The 18,462-nt window shown below is 42.1% G+C and overlaps 1 protein-coding gene across 1 annotated transcript in view; it reads right to left on the bottom strand.

Moving 5' to 3' along the window:
• The window catches only part of ddr1 (discoidin domain receptor tyrosine kinase 1), a 360,873-nt gene that overhangs the window by 238,465 nt on the left and 103,946 nt on the right, over positions 1–18,462 (bottom strand). Inside the window, 1 exon segment of the mRNA XM_051920316.1 lies at positions 16,796–17,024. Within this exon segment, the coding sequence (XP_051776276.1) occupies positions 16,796–17,024 (229 nt within the window).

Below are 18,462 nucleotides of genomic sequence, written 5' to 3'. Positions count from 1 at the left end.
TTACATCAGCTGTGTCTGCCTCCCTTATTGTTCCACTGCCTCTTGGTCCTGATACTTCATGTCCCCAAGTTCCTGCTAAAGCCTATGACAGGGACTCTGGGGTATAACAGACAGCAATTAAGAAAAATAATAATTTTAAATGGCAAGGTAACTCAGTGGTAGTGTCCAGATTGCTCCGACTCCTACTAAATCACCTCTAATGTCGCCTCTAAAAAGAGGAACAAGGGGTACAGAGATGTAAAGGATCTGTCCTATATTCATAGTATCCCAAACTGTTCCAGTACCACAAAATAAACTGGAGAACCATGATAAAAAAAAAAATCATGTTCTCCTAAAAGTTGAGTGAAAGAACCACTAGGGCCATGTGTTCCTGTTGCTGTGGCCCCAATGAGCCTGGAAGACACGGCCAAGATCCTCAGAGCAAAAAGAGAAGCCACAGTTTTACTCCTACTTGGAGTATCAATGGTTGGGACATGGTTGGAGACACTATCCATACAAGACACTGGGAGAAGCCAGAGATCATTACAGACAGGACATTTACCCTGATGACTATTGTTTTTCTATCTTTTACCAAGCTATGCCCTATCACTGGAACTATTCAGACTCATCCAGGAAGTTGGAGTCAGGTGTGGAGAATGGTCAAATATGGCCTGGGAGAATTGTGTTGGTTTATGCCACTTCTGTTGCCTTTGTACAAGATATTATCTATACTAATAAAAGGCAAAGCCCTCACTGACTGACTCACTGACTGACTGACTGACTCACTCACTCACTCACTCACTCGCTCGCTGATTCTCCAACTTCCCGTGTAGGTAGAAGGCTGAAATTTGGCAAGCTCATTCCTTACAGCTTATTTACAAAAGTTAGGCAGGTTTCATTTCGAAATTCTACGCGTAATGGTCATAACTGGAACCTGTTTTTTGTCCATATACTCTAATGGAGGAGGCGGAGTCACGTATTGCATCATCACGCCTCCTACGTAATCACGTGAACTAAAATCAAGGAAGAGATTTACAGCACGAGTCAATCGCGGGAACGAAGGTAAATGATGTTAATTTTTGAGTGTCTTAATACTGTGTAAGCATACATATTAACACATGTGCAATTAAACGTGTGCATTTACGGGGTGATTTCTCAGGCTTAAAAGCTCGGCTTTTATCAAACACGGGAACAAAGGTAAATGACGTTGTTGAGTGTCTTTTAATACTGTGTAAGCATACATATTAACACGTGCAATTAAACGTGTGCATTTACGGGGTGATTTCTCAGGCTTAAAAGCTCGCCTTTTATTAAAAAGATAAATGCAAACTGTTTTCATTCTGAAGGGCACAAACCACGTTGGATTTCAGCCGTTAAACAAGCAAAAATGTCGGTACACCAGATAAATAAGCGCAACATATTATCAGTTGTATTGTATGCTAACAATCCATATTACTAACCGAGAATGCTAAACCGGATGATGGACGCAGGCACATCCGGCCATGGGCCGTAGCTGCAAAAAGACGTACTGCGCCGGCGCAACAAACAGTCCGCGAGAGTCGGCTGAGGACCCGAGAAAGGCGGACAAAAGAGGGCGAGAGAGGCGGATGAGGGTCCGCGAGAGACGCAGGCGCAAAAAGAGTCCGACAAGAGCACAGAAAACAGGAGTGAGCACATACAGAAAGGAGTCACAAAAATGAGGCTCAACAAGCACCAAAATAAGGAAAAAAAACATTAAAGAGCACTCAAACGAGGGGAAAGCACGAAACACATTGCACACGAAACTAAACACACCAAAAAAAAAGAACAGACGAGCGCACAATAGCAAGGCACGACCATACCCCCGCCACCCTACAGGCACGGGACGGGACACACACCAAGAGGGGGATTCAACAAGCCCATGGAAGACCAAAAAAAAGAACACAAAACCACCCCACAGACCCTACAAGCAAGGGACGGGACACACAAAGAGGGGGAGAGAGGCGGATGAGGGGCCGCGAGAGACGCAGGCGCAAAAAGAGTCCGACAAGAGCACAGAAAACAGGAGTGAGCACATACAGAAAGGAGTCACAAAAATGAGGCTCAACAAGCACCAAAATAAGGAAAAAAAAACATTAAAGAGCACTCAAACGAGGGGAAAGCACGAAACATATTGCACACGAAACTAAACACACCAAAAAAAAAGAACAGACGAGCGCACAATAGCAAGGCACGACCATACCCCCGCCACCCTACAGGCACGGGACGGGACACACACCAAGAGGGGGATTCAACAAGCCCATGGAAGACCAAAAAAAAGAACACAAAACCACCCCACAGACCCTACAAGCAAGGGACGGGACACACAAAGAGGGGGAGAGAGGCGGATGAGGGGCCGCGAGAGACGCAGGCGCAAAAAGAGTCCGACAAGAGCACAGAAAACAGGAGTGAGCACATACAGAAAGGAGTCACAAAAATGAGGCTCAACAAGCACCAAAATAAGGAAAAGGCACATAAAAGAGTACTCAAACGAGGGGAAAGCACGAAACACATTGCACACAAAACTAAACACACCAAAAAAAAAAGAACAGACGAGCGCCCAATAGCAAGGCACGACCATACCCCCCCCACCCTACAGGCACGGGACGGGACACACACCAAGAGGGGGATTCAACAAGCCCATGGAAGACCAAAAAAAAGAACACAAAACCACCCCACAGACCCTACAAGCAAGGGACGGGACACACACAAAGAGGAGGATTCAAACAAGACACAGGAACACAAAAAGAAACAAAACGCTCGCGCAACAACGATCCCCCCCCCCCACACATCCATAAGAAAAAATGTCTCGACTCCAAAAACGCAAAGCTCAACTAAAGCTTCTAACTAACGATGTACCTAAAAGTAAAAACTTTATGAACTGCATTAGATCCTACAATAGTTCATTTGCTTTTAGTAAATATCAGGCCACCAAAAGGCAATGGCCCATACTGCTTTCGCATATGTGCACAAATACTGCATCGCATTGGAACAGTGCACCCTGAAACAAATCAACAACGCAAATATGCACAAATCTACATCCTAGATCCACATTACGCAATCTATCAATCAAAGTGTTGCATCGCAACAAGCACGGATTCAAAACGAAACACCTCCCGTCTCAGACATACGTTAATGGCAGCGAAGGCTACAACGGGCTTCTCACACAGCACAGGCAAATCGATTACAGCTCCAAAACAACACGTCCCAAATACTACACATGCAACAACGCGCCTCTCAAACGGCACAAGGAAAACATACACCAGGAAAATTCACTCGGATTAATGAATGTCATTTGCAATCATTGTCATTCAGTTCACTTCCCTGAAGAAACAACTGGCAATACAAGTTATACATTTACACGTTGTTGTCAAAAGGGTCAAATTAGACTGCCTTCTTTACATTCATATACTGAATATCTACAGAAGCTTATAACTGACGATGTACCTGAAAGTTAAATCTTTATCAACTGCATTAGATCCTACAAATCGGTATCCACTATGAACATTAACGGTGGCACTGCACGTGACATCCGTCTTGAAAAAATGTTGTTTATTGATGAATGTTCAATGACATGAAGTCACTTACTCAACACCATTCATAAACTTCTACAAACGTTTATGAATAATAATATTCGATTTGGAGGAAAGGTACTTTTATGAGGAGGAGATTTTAGACAGTGATTAGCTATTCTTCCAGATGCCATGCACTCAGCTATTGTTCAGTGCACCTTAAAATACGCAGACAATTGGCATTACTTTCAAAAGATACAGTTAGTAAAAAAGATACGATGTCCAGAACCAGATCATAACAATTACTTATTACAACTGAGAGATGGTACACTCACCAATACAGATGGACTTCAGCCACATATTATTACAATTCCTCAAGCCTTTATCTGCGACGACTTAGTTACAGAGACATTTGGAACAGCAATCTCATTAGACCAAATGCCCCTTTTAACACAACGCACTATATTATGTCCAAAAAATATTAATGTGGAAAACATAAATACCCAAGTCATTCCATTACTTCCTGGAGAGACACAACTCTTTCTAAGCTCTGACAAACTTGACTCTGATCACAACAATAACCATCTTAAATGACCTTACAAGTTCTGAGCTGGAATTACCTTTTACACTTAAACGGCGTGTACAAAGAAATTTTCAAATAAACCTTTACACTGTGCCACACACTTTATTGTTTGATTTCTATTTGCATCATCTACACCGTCACACTATTCTATCTCATTCATACATCACGCTCTTTGTCATTCCCAACACCAGGGGTTGGCGAGCGAAGCCCACCCCACAGACCCTACAAGCAACGGACGGGACACACACAAAGAGGGGGATTCAAACAAGACACAGGAACACAAAAAGAAAGAAGACGCTCGCGCAACAACAATCCTCACCCCCCCCCCCCCCAGCCCCCCCCCCACACACACACACATCCATAAGAAGTGACACCCAAAGCCACATATTCTAAAGTGAACGTCAACACCTTCACACTAGACAGCATAGGTGTCAGCATAGGTGGATCTCCTTACAATAAAGCACTATTAACCGTTCAACTGCAGAAAAGGAAACATATTAACAGTGACTGCGATCCTCCGGAGTGGCAGCAAATCTGTTAATAAATGGTCGTACATGTCACTCAATATTCAAAATACCGGTCCCAATCACAGAGACATCAGTATCCACTATGAACATTCACAGTAGCAATGCCCGAGACATCCGTCTTGCAAAACTGATAATTATTGATGAATGTACAATGGCATCCAGTCACTTACTCAACACCATTGATAAACTTCTACAAACGTTGATGAATAATAATATTCCCTTTGGAGGAAAAGTTCTTTTATTAGAAGGAGATTTTAGACAATGCTTAGCTATTGTTCCACATGCCATGCGCTCAGCTATTGTTCAGTCCACCTTAAAATACGCAGACAATTGGCATTGCTTTAAAACAATACAGTTGGTACAAAACATGCGATGTCCAGATCCAGAATATAACAGTTGGCTGATACAACTGGGAAATGGTACACTCACAAATACAGATGGACTTCACCCAGATATTATTTCCATTCCACAATCCTTTATCTCAGACGACTTAGTAAAAGAGATATTTGGAACAGCAATCACATTAGACCAAATACCCCTGTTAACACAACGCACTATATTATGTCCAAAAAATATTAATAACCAAGTCATTTCATTACTTCCTGGAGAGACACAGATCTTTCTAAGCTCAGACAAAGTTGACTCTGATGACGACAATGAACATATAAATTTCCCCTTAGAATATTTGAACACTATTAACCCTGCCGGATTACCACAACACGACCTTGCCCTTAAAAACGGAACAATAATCATGCTATTAAGAAACCTTAACACAAAACAGGGTTTATGCAATGGCACACATTTAGTCGTCAACACCATGACACGCAATGTTATTCAAGCGACAGTTCTTACAGGATCACATGCTAACAATACTGTTCTCATTCCTAGAATTGACCTTACAAGTTCTGAGCTAGAATTACCTTTTACATTGAAACGCCGACAGTTCCCCATTAAACCTGCATTTGCCATGACCATCAACAAATCACAAGGACAAACCATGGACAAGGTTGGCATCTACCTCTCTGAACCCGTTTTTGGACATGGACAACTTTATGTTGCCTTCTCACATGTTCGCCGTTCATCTGACGTTAAAGTTAAAATTATAAATAATCCATGCCAAGGAAGACTCATTCAAGGACAAGACACCATCTTTACTACTAATGTTGTATACAAAGAAATATTCCAATAAAACATTAATATATGACAAACACTCTATTTGTTATTTCTATGGGCATCATCCAAAGCTGCACACTATTCTATATCTAATTCATACATCTGACTCTTTCTCATGTCCCAACGCCAGGGGTTGGCGAGCGAAGCGAGCAGGGGGCGGAGCCCCCTAGTGTGCACAGAGATCAGAAACAAAAAGCATGTTCCAGCTATAACTCAGTCGGTCATCATCCAACCCGTTATATCCTAACACAGGGTCACGGGGGTCTGCTGGAGTCAATCTCAGTCAACACAGGGCGCAAGGCAGGAACAAATCCCAGACAGGGCACCAACCCACCGCAGGACACACACACACACACACACACACACACACACACACACACACACATTTAGGACCGCCAATACACCCAAACTGTATGTCTTTGGACTGTGGGAGGAAACCCACGCAGACACGGGGAGAACATGCAAACTCGACGCAGGGACGACCCAGGAAGCAAACCCAGGTCTCCTTACTGTGAGGCAGCAGCGCTACCACTGCGCCGCCCAGCTATAACCGGTGTGGCAATTTCAAACAATAGAATGGGCAGTCTCTTGCGGCCACTAATGTGTGCCTGAATATATAGTACTTATTGCTATGTTTGTAGCCATTGTATTTTGTTTGTGGTTATCCTTCTCTCTGCATCTTTTGTTGTTTGAGGCACACTGGCACAATGGTTAGCACTGCTGCCTCATAGCTCATGTCACATTTTTGGCAACAATAATCAGTCCAGCATAATTGGAAGATGTTTCCCTAGCCCTCAGGGACAATTAAAACACTACAGCACCTGTGGTGGACGAACGGAGCCCTTACCTGGCCTGGACACAGCAATAGTGAAGGGACCGGGGTTAAACCCCCAGAGAGCTAGGTAGCAGTCTCAGTGGGTTGCTAAAGCACACCAGATTCCCTAAGACTGAGTTTGTGAGCTCAGCCCTGTTGGATTCCAGAGGTGCCACAGGAACTGGCAATTTCTATTTTATTGGGCTTCCACCACACCCTGGAGTACTTCGGGATCATGCTAATTAGCCTCCTGGAGTGCTCCCAGGTGCACACTTCATTCAGGGGCCAGAGTTGGGAGGAAGAAGGGCAAAACTTGCCAGAGGAGGAGTGGAGGCAGAATGAGAGACAGAGACAGAGAGAGAGAGAGAGAGAATGTGTGGCTAAACTTGTGTCCTGCATCTGTCCGTCGGCTTTGGGGAGCTGAGTGCCCCCTGCAAGCCAAACACCATTATAAGAATGAAAACTAGTTAAGTTTGGGAACTTCATTTACCTCTGAAAGGGTTTGAAGTAAATAGTGAAGGAGGAAATTTTTTGCAATTTCACAACAAAGCAAAATCCTCATTGCTTGCTCATTACTACCAGTTACTGAGAGCAAAGATACATATTTGTGTGTCAAAAATAATGTGTAACACTGCATCATTTTCCTCATTAAATAAATTGACAAGTATAAAATTTGTGTCATTTGTTTAACTGCGTTCTCCTTATCTAGTTTTATGACTTATGTAATCATCAGAAAATATTCTTCATATTGTGAGGTTTCTGAACTCTTTTGGGATTCCCCTCCCCCCAATGGGAAATTCACACTGAAGTACATCCCAAAGTACAATTGCACCCTCTTTGGAAGATTGTTTGTCAGTTGCCGGGGCAGGGCTCACATCGCTAATGTGAAGCTGCACAGAAGCGAATCCTAAAAAACTATGGGCACGCTATAAGTCCCTGTCTTACACCCCAAAACACAAGGCTGAGTCTCAGTACTTTAGCAAAACCAACTTTATTCAGCTTGAAACAGGAACAGCATGGTTATTTATTGTAGCGTGATCTGCCACTCTTATAAACAGATACAGCAGTCAGACAGGGTTGTGACCAGGTTAGTGGCCAAGTAATCCTGTTCCCTGCAGTTACGTTGTTCCTTGCATCACCCATCGAGATCTTTTCCGTTTGCTTCAGTGATAAGCCACAGCAGAGCTGCAAGTCTGCTGTTGCCCCAGCAACAGATAAACAGTCTTGCACAGACACGGTGATCGCACTTCGGGATGCTCTTCGGCATGCAGTCCACTTGGGGGAAGTCCCAAGAGAGTTTAGAAACCTCACATTTTCTTGAATGAGTGCCGCATTAATAGGAATGTTTCTTGAACGAGCATCACTGAACCACATAAAAAAGGCTTTTTCTGCATCTTCAAATGCAACAGTTTGCATGCATTTGAAACCCGAAATTTTTTTTTTTTTTTTTTTTTGGCTCGGTCTTTCAAGAAAGTTGACAGTGTCGATGGCAAAATTCCAAATTCACTGGCAATGTTTTTTTTCTTTTTGCCACAAATCGAGAGCTGCAAAAATGTAAAGAATTTTTTTTTCTAATATGAACTGTTATCGTTTTTTTCATGTCTGCCGTTTCTATAGGAGGGTGACAATGAGTTAAATTCCAGTGGATGTTTTTCAAATGTTGACGAGCAATAAGCAAAAGGTAGCACTGAAAATCACCAAAAACAAAAATCAGGAAAAAACAGTACGAGGAAAGTTCGAAGAATTTTTTTTTTTTTTTTTACAATGTTTGTTTAGGGATTGTTGTGCACAACTGAGCTGCAACCACAGAACTAACTGCTCTGTGGATAATTCATTCAGGCATTTCAAGGTCACTTCGTTGTAATTAAAGTATCTGCTGAATGTACTTCGTAATAACAAGATTTCTATAGAATTGTGTCATATGGGGAAACTGTCGGGACCATAAAAATACTTCGTTGTAATGAAAATTTTGTTGTAACGGAATTTTACCTGTAGTTTCCTTAGTTGTCTCCTCACTTGGTCTTCAGTTATGGACAGTCCACACTGACAATAAGAGGTGAACTCATCAATGGCAATACCAGCTACAGTGGTAGGAGTAAAATACATATAGTGAGTTGTTGATACAGTAGAAATGGTGTAGGGAGGACTGGTCATTGAAAGGAGGTAGTAATAGGAGGAAGTGGGCCAAATATGTAAAACACAGTCAAATCTATCCAAAACTTTGTTTAGAGTAGTGGTGTAATGATTCTCCAAATCCACAGCTCAGTTCAGACTTCGTTTTTTCATACCTTTTTTTTTTTTTTTAAAAGAAAATAAATAAATTCTAGGTTTTGTTAAGTCACTAACAATCAGAAACACTAAACAGCTCTCTGTTGCACGTGAGGTCCGACCCATCTGTAGTTAAATTTTGTATTGCTCAAATTCTAACAGCACTTCATACCTGGGTTCTTAGTATGCAGAAAAATGGCTGTCATTCCTAAACAGCTCTTACGATATTTTTGGTAAATCCCTTAAACCTGAAAGTCTACACTTCAGTCACATAATGATGGCTTTATTTCAAATCCATTGTGGTGGCAGCATACAGAGCCAAAATGATGAAAATTGTGTCACTGTCCAAATACTTATGGAGCTTACTGTATACATAATACTGTAAAATTCTTACTTCATTTGCCGGTCAACATGTCATTTCTCACAACTATTCTCCTGATGCTTTTTTCTCACTCTATACTGTGTCTGTCCGTCAGATGGAGTGAATTAAAATAGTGCTAGGAATATCAGATTTAAGCCCGTTCTCCATAATACACAAAACACAGTACCTATACATACCCTGATTCACTATGACAGTTGACCGATCACCCACCTTATCTGAATGTAATTAAAATTCTCTCTCATACTGGTTGGCAGGCCAGTTCTGAATCCTTTACAGCTTGATTTTATTCTTGTTCCAGCTCTTCATTCACCACTCCACCTTCAGGAGATCAGCTCATTCAGTAAGGTAAAAAAAGAGCTACTTAGGTACTCTGGATTGCAATGCTAGCAGTCAATTATGTGTATATTTAATATTCCCCACTTTTAGTTTCTCAGTTTCTTTTACATTTGTAGACATTTCAGATGCAAGGATGCCTTCAGATCCTTTTTGCTTTCTCTGTGACACTCAAGCTCGTCTGGATGTCATTTGAGAGGAGCTGGTTTTTGGATCTGTGTTGACAGTAGCAGATAATTTGCAAATTCAAAATCCATTTTATACAATTTCTAGTGGCTACTGGGAAAGAAAAATCATTACCTGTATAATCATTTTAACAGTATATTACTAGTTTGTATTAATAAGCTATGGATTGATTGCTTATTAATATCACTTAAACTAATGAGCTATAGATTGTTTATTAATAAGACTTATATATAAAAATTAAGTGTGTACGCAAAGCTAAAGGGACAAACTTGCAACATTTCTGTCAAACTGCTGACTCTTAGTTTGTACTCAGGAAAACTGCTAATCTTTTTATTTTCAACATTTGTGATTTATTTAAATCAGCAGTAACATGTTCTTTCACTTCTTAAGTTGTTTTGAACAATGTGTTGCAACTTTTGGGCATATTACTGAACCCCCCAAAGAATTGTGTAACCTTGTCTCATTCTAAGCTGTCTCTGTAAGATGCATCAATTATAAAAGGGAACTCACCCCCCGCAAGATTGGGCTATTGCTGAAAACTGTCAGTGACACAAGCTGACAGGGGCTGCAGTGGTCTCTCTGCCACCAAGAATAGAGAAATTGCTTTTTATTCTACATCTGGTATCTGCCTGATGTTTGTCTCGAACCTTCGTCCACACTACGATCAAAAAGTCAGATGCCAGATCAAATGTAATCTTATAATTAATCAAAACCGGTAAAATAAAAATAGAAACTAGTAAAATAAGATCAAAAGCACAAAGAAAAACAAAGAACTAATCTTCTGTAAAAGACTATTGCCTACACAATGCGGAGAAATATAGTATTTAATATTTTATTGGATATACATACATAAACAATGGCAAACATTCTATTACTTATATGAGGTATCCCAAAAAGACAGTCTTCAAATAGAAATAATTGTAAAAAATGAGGGAGAATTTTGTAAAAACTACCATCATTAGTGGTTTGTGAAATGCTAAATTTTAATTAATATGACAAAAAGTAACGTAAGGATTCTTTGAAGTAGAAAAATACGTTTTCTAAATGGAAATGTCATAAACTTCAGTGATTTATTTATAAAAATGATATAAAAGATTTAATTACTTTTTGTATATTACATGCTATAAAAGAAAAAAGGCTCCTGAATAAGTTTGTTATTATCTCTGAGTCAATCTCAAAATAATTCTCTTAGGTGTCAAACTTCCCACACATGGGCCTTTGCTTTCTGCACTGCTGCCACCTCTTAGTGAGATCTATAGATTTTTCTGCCAATACTGCATAGAAGGTCTCCATCTTCAACTTAAAAAATCTTCCCTTGTTGCTGATGTTCACCTACAGGGTCAAAGTTATGACCACAAAAGACACTAGCAAACCTTTTCACCATACCTTTTTTGCAGCTGCCTTTACTACAAAAATCTTGAACAGGAACTACTCAGCCTCAATATCGTCGACTTCAACAGAGAAGCATTAGAATGTCTTCTAGATTGAAGAGTTGGATTAATCTCAAACAAGAATCTGCTGTTCAATCCCAGAATAATGCTACTACTAGTTTGTAGTCATGGTTTAACAAAAATGAATATTTCTCACACTTTTCTAGGGCCCCTCTCAAATGGCAGTTCCACAGTAGGCCTAAGACCAGCTTCAAATGGAAAGTCTGATTCCTGATCCTATATAAGTCAAGATACATCCAGTGTGTACTTTTTAACCCATGTGAACAAGCTCCAGCTTTTTCACCATCAAATTAATTACATTCTATTTTGCAGAAATCAGTTACCATCAACAAAGTGTAGTATTCCTCTCTACCCTCCCACTAGGACCAATTTACCAGGCGTAACCTTATCAGAAGCACATAATTCATAATATCACTCCAAGGATCACTGAATCGCACAAACTGCTTCACCATGTCAAAAATCACAGTACTGAAACAGGAGGAGATTTTATATATAGATTATTAAATGGTCCTAAAATGGTATTAAAATTTCTATTTCACTGTTAACTCCTACCACTTTCTTTTATGTGGACTCGTTCCCAGGACACTTTTTACTACAGTATTTTGCGCACCATAAGGCGCACTGGATTGAAAGGAGCACTCTCAATTGCGGGGCTTATTTCTGTACTTAAGCCATACATAAGGCGCACCGTATTATTCGGCGCATGCAAAAACAAGGTAACAGAAGGAAAACAATGAGTTTAGTTAAACCTTATTCTACTACGTATTTAAAAATACACTCACATTGTTTTTTGATCAGTCTGTTGTCACAAATCCATCGAAGTCCTCACCTTCTGTATCTGAATTGAACAGATGGGCAAGTTCGCCATCAAACATGCCGGGTTCCCTCTCGTCATTGTCGGAGTCAGTCTCGTTGCCGGGTGGCTGTTCAGCAATGATTCCAGATTTCGCGTAAGCTCGGACAACAGTCGAAGCAGACACCTTAGCCCAGGCATCCACAATCCATTCACATATGGTGGCGTAACTCACCCGGCGCTGCCTCCCATTCTTCGTAAAGGTGTGTTCGCCGTCTCTCATCCATCGCTCCCATGACGCTCGCAACTTCACTTTGAACGCCCTGTTTACACCGATGTCCAGCGATTGGAGTTCTTTTGTTAATCCTCCCGGAATGATGGCAAGCTCCGTATTCATTTGCTTCACTTGTTTTTTCACAGTAGCGGTGATATGGGCACGCATGGAGTCGCAGATCAACAAAGACGGTGATGCATGGAAAAACCCGCCCGGTCTCTTCACATACACCTCTCTCAGGCACTCTCTCATTTTCTCCTCGTCCATCCAGCCCTTTGGATTGGCCTTAACGATGACTCCGGCTGGAAAAGTTTCTTTTGGCAGCGTTTCCTCTTAAAAATGACCATAGGTGGTAGTTTCTGTCCATTACCGTGGCAACCAAGAACAACAGTGAAAGCTGACTTCTCATGCCCCGTGGTGCGTATGCTGGTCCCCTTTTTCTCCACAGTATGGTTCACGGGGATGTCAAAAGTGAGAGGGACCTCGTCCATGTTGGTGATGTGGTTGGGCTGGATTTTTTTGTCGGTAATCTTGTTGCTGCAGTAGGTGCGGAAGATGGTCAGCTTTTCTTTGTAATCTGCTGACAGTTGCTGCGCCACGGTAGTTCGTGCGCGGATGGCGAGATGGCGCCTTTTCATAAAACGAAAGCACCAAGACGGACCTCCTTGAAAGTGTTCGAGCTTCATGTCTTGTGCTATCGTTATTGCCTTCAGTCGACTGGTGACTGTAGAGACGCTTCTCCCGGCTGCTCTTTGTTCAAGAATCCATTGTTCAAGTTGGTCTTCCAACTCTGGCCACCTCGCCTTGTTCCCGCGGAAACTCTTTTTTGTCTTTTTAACTTGGCGCAATTCATTCTCCTGCTTCCTCCACTTCCGAACCATAGATTCATTGATTTTAAATTCTCTCGCTGCTGCTCTATTCCCATTTACAACCGCGTAACTGATAGCCTGTAGTTTGAATTGTGCACCGTAAGCATGTCTCTTCTCTGATGCCATTTTCAGGGTCCTTAGCCAAACAAATGTTGTTTCGCAGTGCACCAGTAGTACAATATACCTACCTGCCGTAGGCGTGGCGGAGGTAAGTGTACGTGGCTTTACGTAATGTTCTGCAATTGGTTTATCGCTGCCAGCGTTCGTAGTGTACGTATTACTACGTCCCTATGTCGGCAGGAAATGGTCCGACAGTCAATCAAGCGGAGCACTTACTAAAATGCACAACAACATTTTTACAGATTTTGGAACTCAGTGCACACATAAGGCGCACCGAATTTAAAGGCGCACCGTGGATTTTTGAGAAAATGAAAGGCTTTTAAGTGCGCCTTATAGTGCGCAAAATACTGTACTTGGAGATGGATTTTTACACATCGAGACTCGTCTATTCAAGCGCGGAGAACAAATGCCCACGCCGGCGTGGTTCCCTATTTACCTGACGAGGTAAGAAGGCGGTATCGCGGCAGCAGAGCCGGTGCTAAGATAAAAGCCAAGCGTTTAGCGAGAAAGTGGCGCTACAAGCCTTCGGTGCCATCTGTGATCCTGGGAAATGTGAACTCACTACTAAATAAAATCGACGAACTGGCTACGCTGGTGAAAAATGTCAGGACCTACAGAGAATGCAGTTTGTTGTGTTTTAGTGAAACGTGGCTAACAACTTACATCCCAGATGCTAACGTGGAGCTACCCGGGTTTAGCACAGATAGAGCGGACAGAGACGCAAGTACCTGTGGGAAGCACAAAGGAGGAGGACTTGCACTCTATGTCAATAAAAGATAATGTAACTCTGGACATGTAAACGTCAAAATCTCCACTTGCTGCAGGGACATTGAACTGTTGGCCATAAGTCTGCATCCCTATTACTTGCCCAGAGAGTTTGGACACGTCATTGTTGTTACTGCAGACATCCCTCCTCGGGCGGACATGGAGATAGCGAGTGACATCATCCATTCTGATGTGGCTAAATTACAAACAACACCCCGAGGCACTTGTGCTAATCGCTGGAAACTTCAATCATGTAACGCTGGACAAAACATTACCTGCCTTCACTCAGTATGTGGATTGTAACACCCGGGGAAATAGGACTATTGACCTACTGTATGCAAACTTTAAAGACGCATACAGCTCCTCCCCGCTGCCTGCGCTTGGGAAAGCAGATCATAACCTAGTTCTGCTTCAGCCACACTACAAACCCAGAGTGAGGGAGCTACCTCCACACAACCACACGCTCATTCAGGAAGTGGTCCCCTGAGGCAGAGCAGGCTCTGAGAGATTGCTTTGGAACTATGGACTGGGATATCCTGCAGGGATCTTATAGTGAGAACGCTGAGGAGGTTGTTGACTGCACTACTGACTACATCAACTTCTGTATGGACATTGTAGTTTCAGTAAGAACAGTACGCTGCTATGCTAACAACAAGCCATGGATTACAAGTGACATCAAGGGCCTTTTGAACAAGAAGAAAAGGGCTTTTAAAGGCAGTGATCAGCATGAGCTCAAGCATGTGCAGAAGGAACTTCCGAGTCCAGCTCAGGGTGGCGAAGGAGCAGTACAGGAGAAAGCTGAAGCAGAAGTTTCAGAATAACAGCATGAAGGAAGTATGGGATGGGATGAAGATCATCACTGGCTGCAGCTCAAAGCAGGGTGCCACCATCGAGAGAGAAATGTGGAGAAAGCAAACCAGATGAACAACTTCTTTAACAGGTTTGACCACCCTAACCCACTCTCACCTCGGAGTACTGCACCCTCCACCCATCCTTATGCTGATACCAGCATAGGTGAGATTTTACCCCAACCCACAATTACAGCAGCCCAGGTAAGCAGAGAGCTGAGGAGACTTTGTGCCAGCAAAGCAGCGGGTCCAGATGGAGTATCGCCACAACTACTGAAGGCCTGTGCATTGGAGCTGGAGAGTCCTCTACAGCGCATCTTCAACCTGAGCCTGGAACAGGGGAGAGGCTTTGGAAAACATCTTGTATCACCCCAGTCGCAAAGGTATCACGTCCTAGTGAGCTGAACAACTTCCGGCCTGTCGCTCTGACGTCACATGTGATGAAGACCATGGAGCGGCTGCTGCTTCACCACCTGAGGCCACAGGTATGCCACGCCCTCGACCCTCTGCAGTTCGCATACCAGGAGAAGGTGGGTGCGGAGGATGCCATCATCTATTTGCTACACCGATCACTCTCCCACTTGGACAGAGGCAGTGGTGCTGTAAGAATTATGTTTCTAGACTTCTCTAGCGCCTTCAACACCATCCAACCTCTGCTCCTAAGGAACAAACTGACAGAGATGGGGGCAGATTCATATCAGGTGGCATGGATCGTGGACTATCTTAAAGACAGACCTCAGTATGTGCGTCTCGGGAACTGCCGGTCTGACATTGTGGTCAGCAACACAGGAGTGCTGCAGGGGACTGTACTTTCTCCGGTCCTGTTCAGCCTATATACATCGGACTTCCAATACAACTCGGAGTCCTGCCACATGCAAAAGTTCGCTGACGACACTGCTATCGTGGGCTGCATCAGGAGTGGGCAGGAGGAGGAGTATAGGGACCTAATCAAGGACTTTGTTAAATGGTGCAACTCAAACCACCTACACCTGAACACCAGCAAAACCAAGGAGCTGGCGGTGGATTTTAGGAGGCCCAGGCCTCTCATGGACCCCGTGATCATCAGAGGCGACTGTGTGCAGAGGGTACAGACCTATAAATACCTGGGAGTGCAGCTAGATGATAAATTGGACTGGACTGCCAATACGGATGCTCTGTGTAAGAAAGGACAGAGCCGACTATACTTCCTTAGAAGGCTGGCGTCCTTCAACATCTGCAATAAGATGCTGCAGATGTTCTATCAGACGGTTGTGGCAAGTGCCCTCTATGTGGTGGTGTGCTGGGGAGGCAGCATAAAGAAGAGACACCTCACGCCTGGACAAACTGGTGAGGAAGGCAGGCTCTATTGTAGGCACGGAGCTGGACAGTTTGACAGCCATGGCAGAGCGACGGGCACTGAGCAGGCTCCTGTCAATAATGGAGAATCCACTGCATCCACTAAACAGTATCATCTCCAGACAGAGGAGCAGCTTCAGCGACAGACTGCTGTCACTTTCCTGCTCCACTGACAGACTGAGGAGATCGTTCCTCCCCCATACTCTGCGACTCTTCAATTCCCCCCGGGGTGGGGGGGGATTTTAGTGGACGTTAACATTATTCAAAGTTATTGACCGTCTGTATACCTGCATTATCACTACTCTTTAATTTAATTTTTTCTTTATCAGTATGCTGCTGCTGGAGTATGTGAATTTCCCTTTGGGATTAATAAAGTATTTTTTCCAGTGACAAAAATCACAATTCATAACAAGCTTGTACAGTATATGTATGGAGAAATTATTACTAGCAGCACACATTAGTTGTTATGTGCATTCATCCTGTGTTCATTGGTCACTGGGCAGTTTATGTTGCCACGGATTTGTCAGGAGACCAATTATTTTGTATATTGTGTAAGATTTCTTACCTCATTTCCCCAACGGTCCTTCCAAGTGTTATAAATACGTCCGTTGCGACTATACCGTAGTTGGTAGAAGCGTGTAAATTCATTGCCATGTCCATTGGCATGTCGTCCTTGTGTTCCTACCAAAGTAATAAAATGTAGCTGCTGTAAGTCAACCTGTATGTATTCCTTGTTGTCAGGATATACTGGACCAGCTGGGCACCATGCACCATCTCCATCAGCAGTTGACAGCCTAAGAAAGAAATAAAGCAGTGGTTGAAGAAACTTCTTAGAAGAAATGAGGTTAAATTTCATTGCCAGTAATGTTTAAATTAAACATTGCTATATTGCTGAATGATAGAGTTATCAATAAAGAATAATTGGAGGTAATTTAGAGATAACAGTAGTTAAGAATTTTGGTTTGCAGTGCACATTGATATATATTAGAAAGAGGATTACTGATATGGTCAAATAAACAAACAAAGGATATACAGTATCAAAAGAAGGTTGTTGTAATACACAAAATATACCAAGAGCAGACTAAGAGATCAACAGATATCCTGGTACAAGATTGGAAAGTTGTTATATACACAGAAATTTCAAGGGTGATTCTTCCACAACAGCTGCAGTGATTATGAAGCAACAACATGTCCTGAAATTTTTGAAAGAATACTTTTATTTGTAAAAATGCACCACTGATAACACTAGAAGCATTGAAAGTATGCCTACAACATTTGAAGGTGTATTCATTTACCACATAAAACTGTTTTAAAGTTTTTATGAATTTTAAAAATACTTTATTTGTTCTTGTATTTTACAATAGGCTCTATGGGACGCAGCATCCATTCATGATAGTGTGATGCCCGTTTGCCTGCAGCTGGCATAATCCCATCGATACTCCTTAAACCAAGATGGACTACAGAAATGAGGATACAAAAATGTATTTAAACAGTGTCCAAAAGAATAGTGTTGTGGAAATCAACAATATTTAATTAAATAAATAATCCATAATAAAAGCACAGTGCTTGTGAGGATATTAAATTCCAGTAAATACAAATACTCCTTATGAATTAAAAAAAAAAATATATATATATACGTATTTTTTACTGGGGGCAAAGACATTAGCGAATGTGATCCCTCACCATCTTCCCAATGCCACCTTTGTTTCACTAATTCCTTCATTTTTTCTTCCTTACCACTTATCCAAGGCAGGGCTGCGATACAGAAGGAGCATATTCCAGCATGCACTGGACATAAGGCAGGAATAATCCCTGGAAAGGACACCAGACCATCGCAGAGAAAATACACACACACACACTACAGGACCAATTTAGCAAAGTCGATTCACTTAAGTATAACCAGGATGAAATTATTAAGTTCAGTACAGATGTTTTATCATAGGCAGAGTGGGCCATCATTCCAACCTAACAGTACCATGTTCTACATGAAGTCTGCATATATTTACAGGATAATTGGCAACAGGATAAATGAATTTATTCACTGAAAAACACTGTACTCTGTTCTTTTATTACTAAATTGTCAGCAGAAGCAATCGATCAGGCATTTAATAAAAAAAAATAACTGGTTGTGCCTTTATCAGAGTATATATATATATGTATATATACATAGTTTGGTACAGATGGATTGCTATAAGTACAATGTGTTCTTTTCACTATGCTGCCACTCAACAT

Source organism: Erpetoichthys calabaricus, chromosome 1 (assembly GCF_900747795.2).
Source record: "Erpetoichthys calabaricus chromosome 1, fErpCal1.3, whole genome shotgun sequence".
In the NCBI taxonomy this organism is placed as follows: domain Eukaryota; kingdom Metazoa; phylum Chordata; class Cladistia; order Polypteriformes; family Polypteridae; genus Erpetoichthys; species Erpetoichthys calabaricus.
This window is presented reverse-complemented; position numbering and strand designations above follow the sequence as displayed.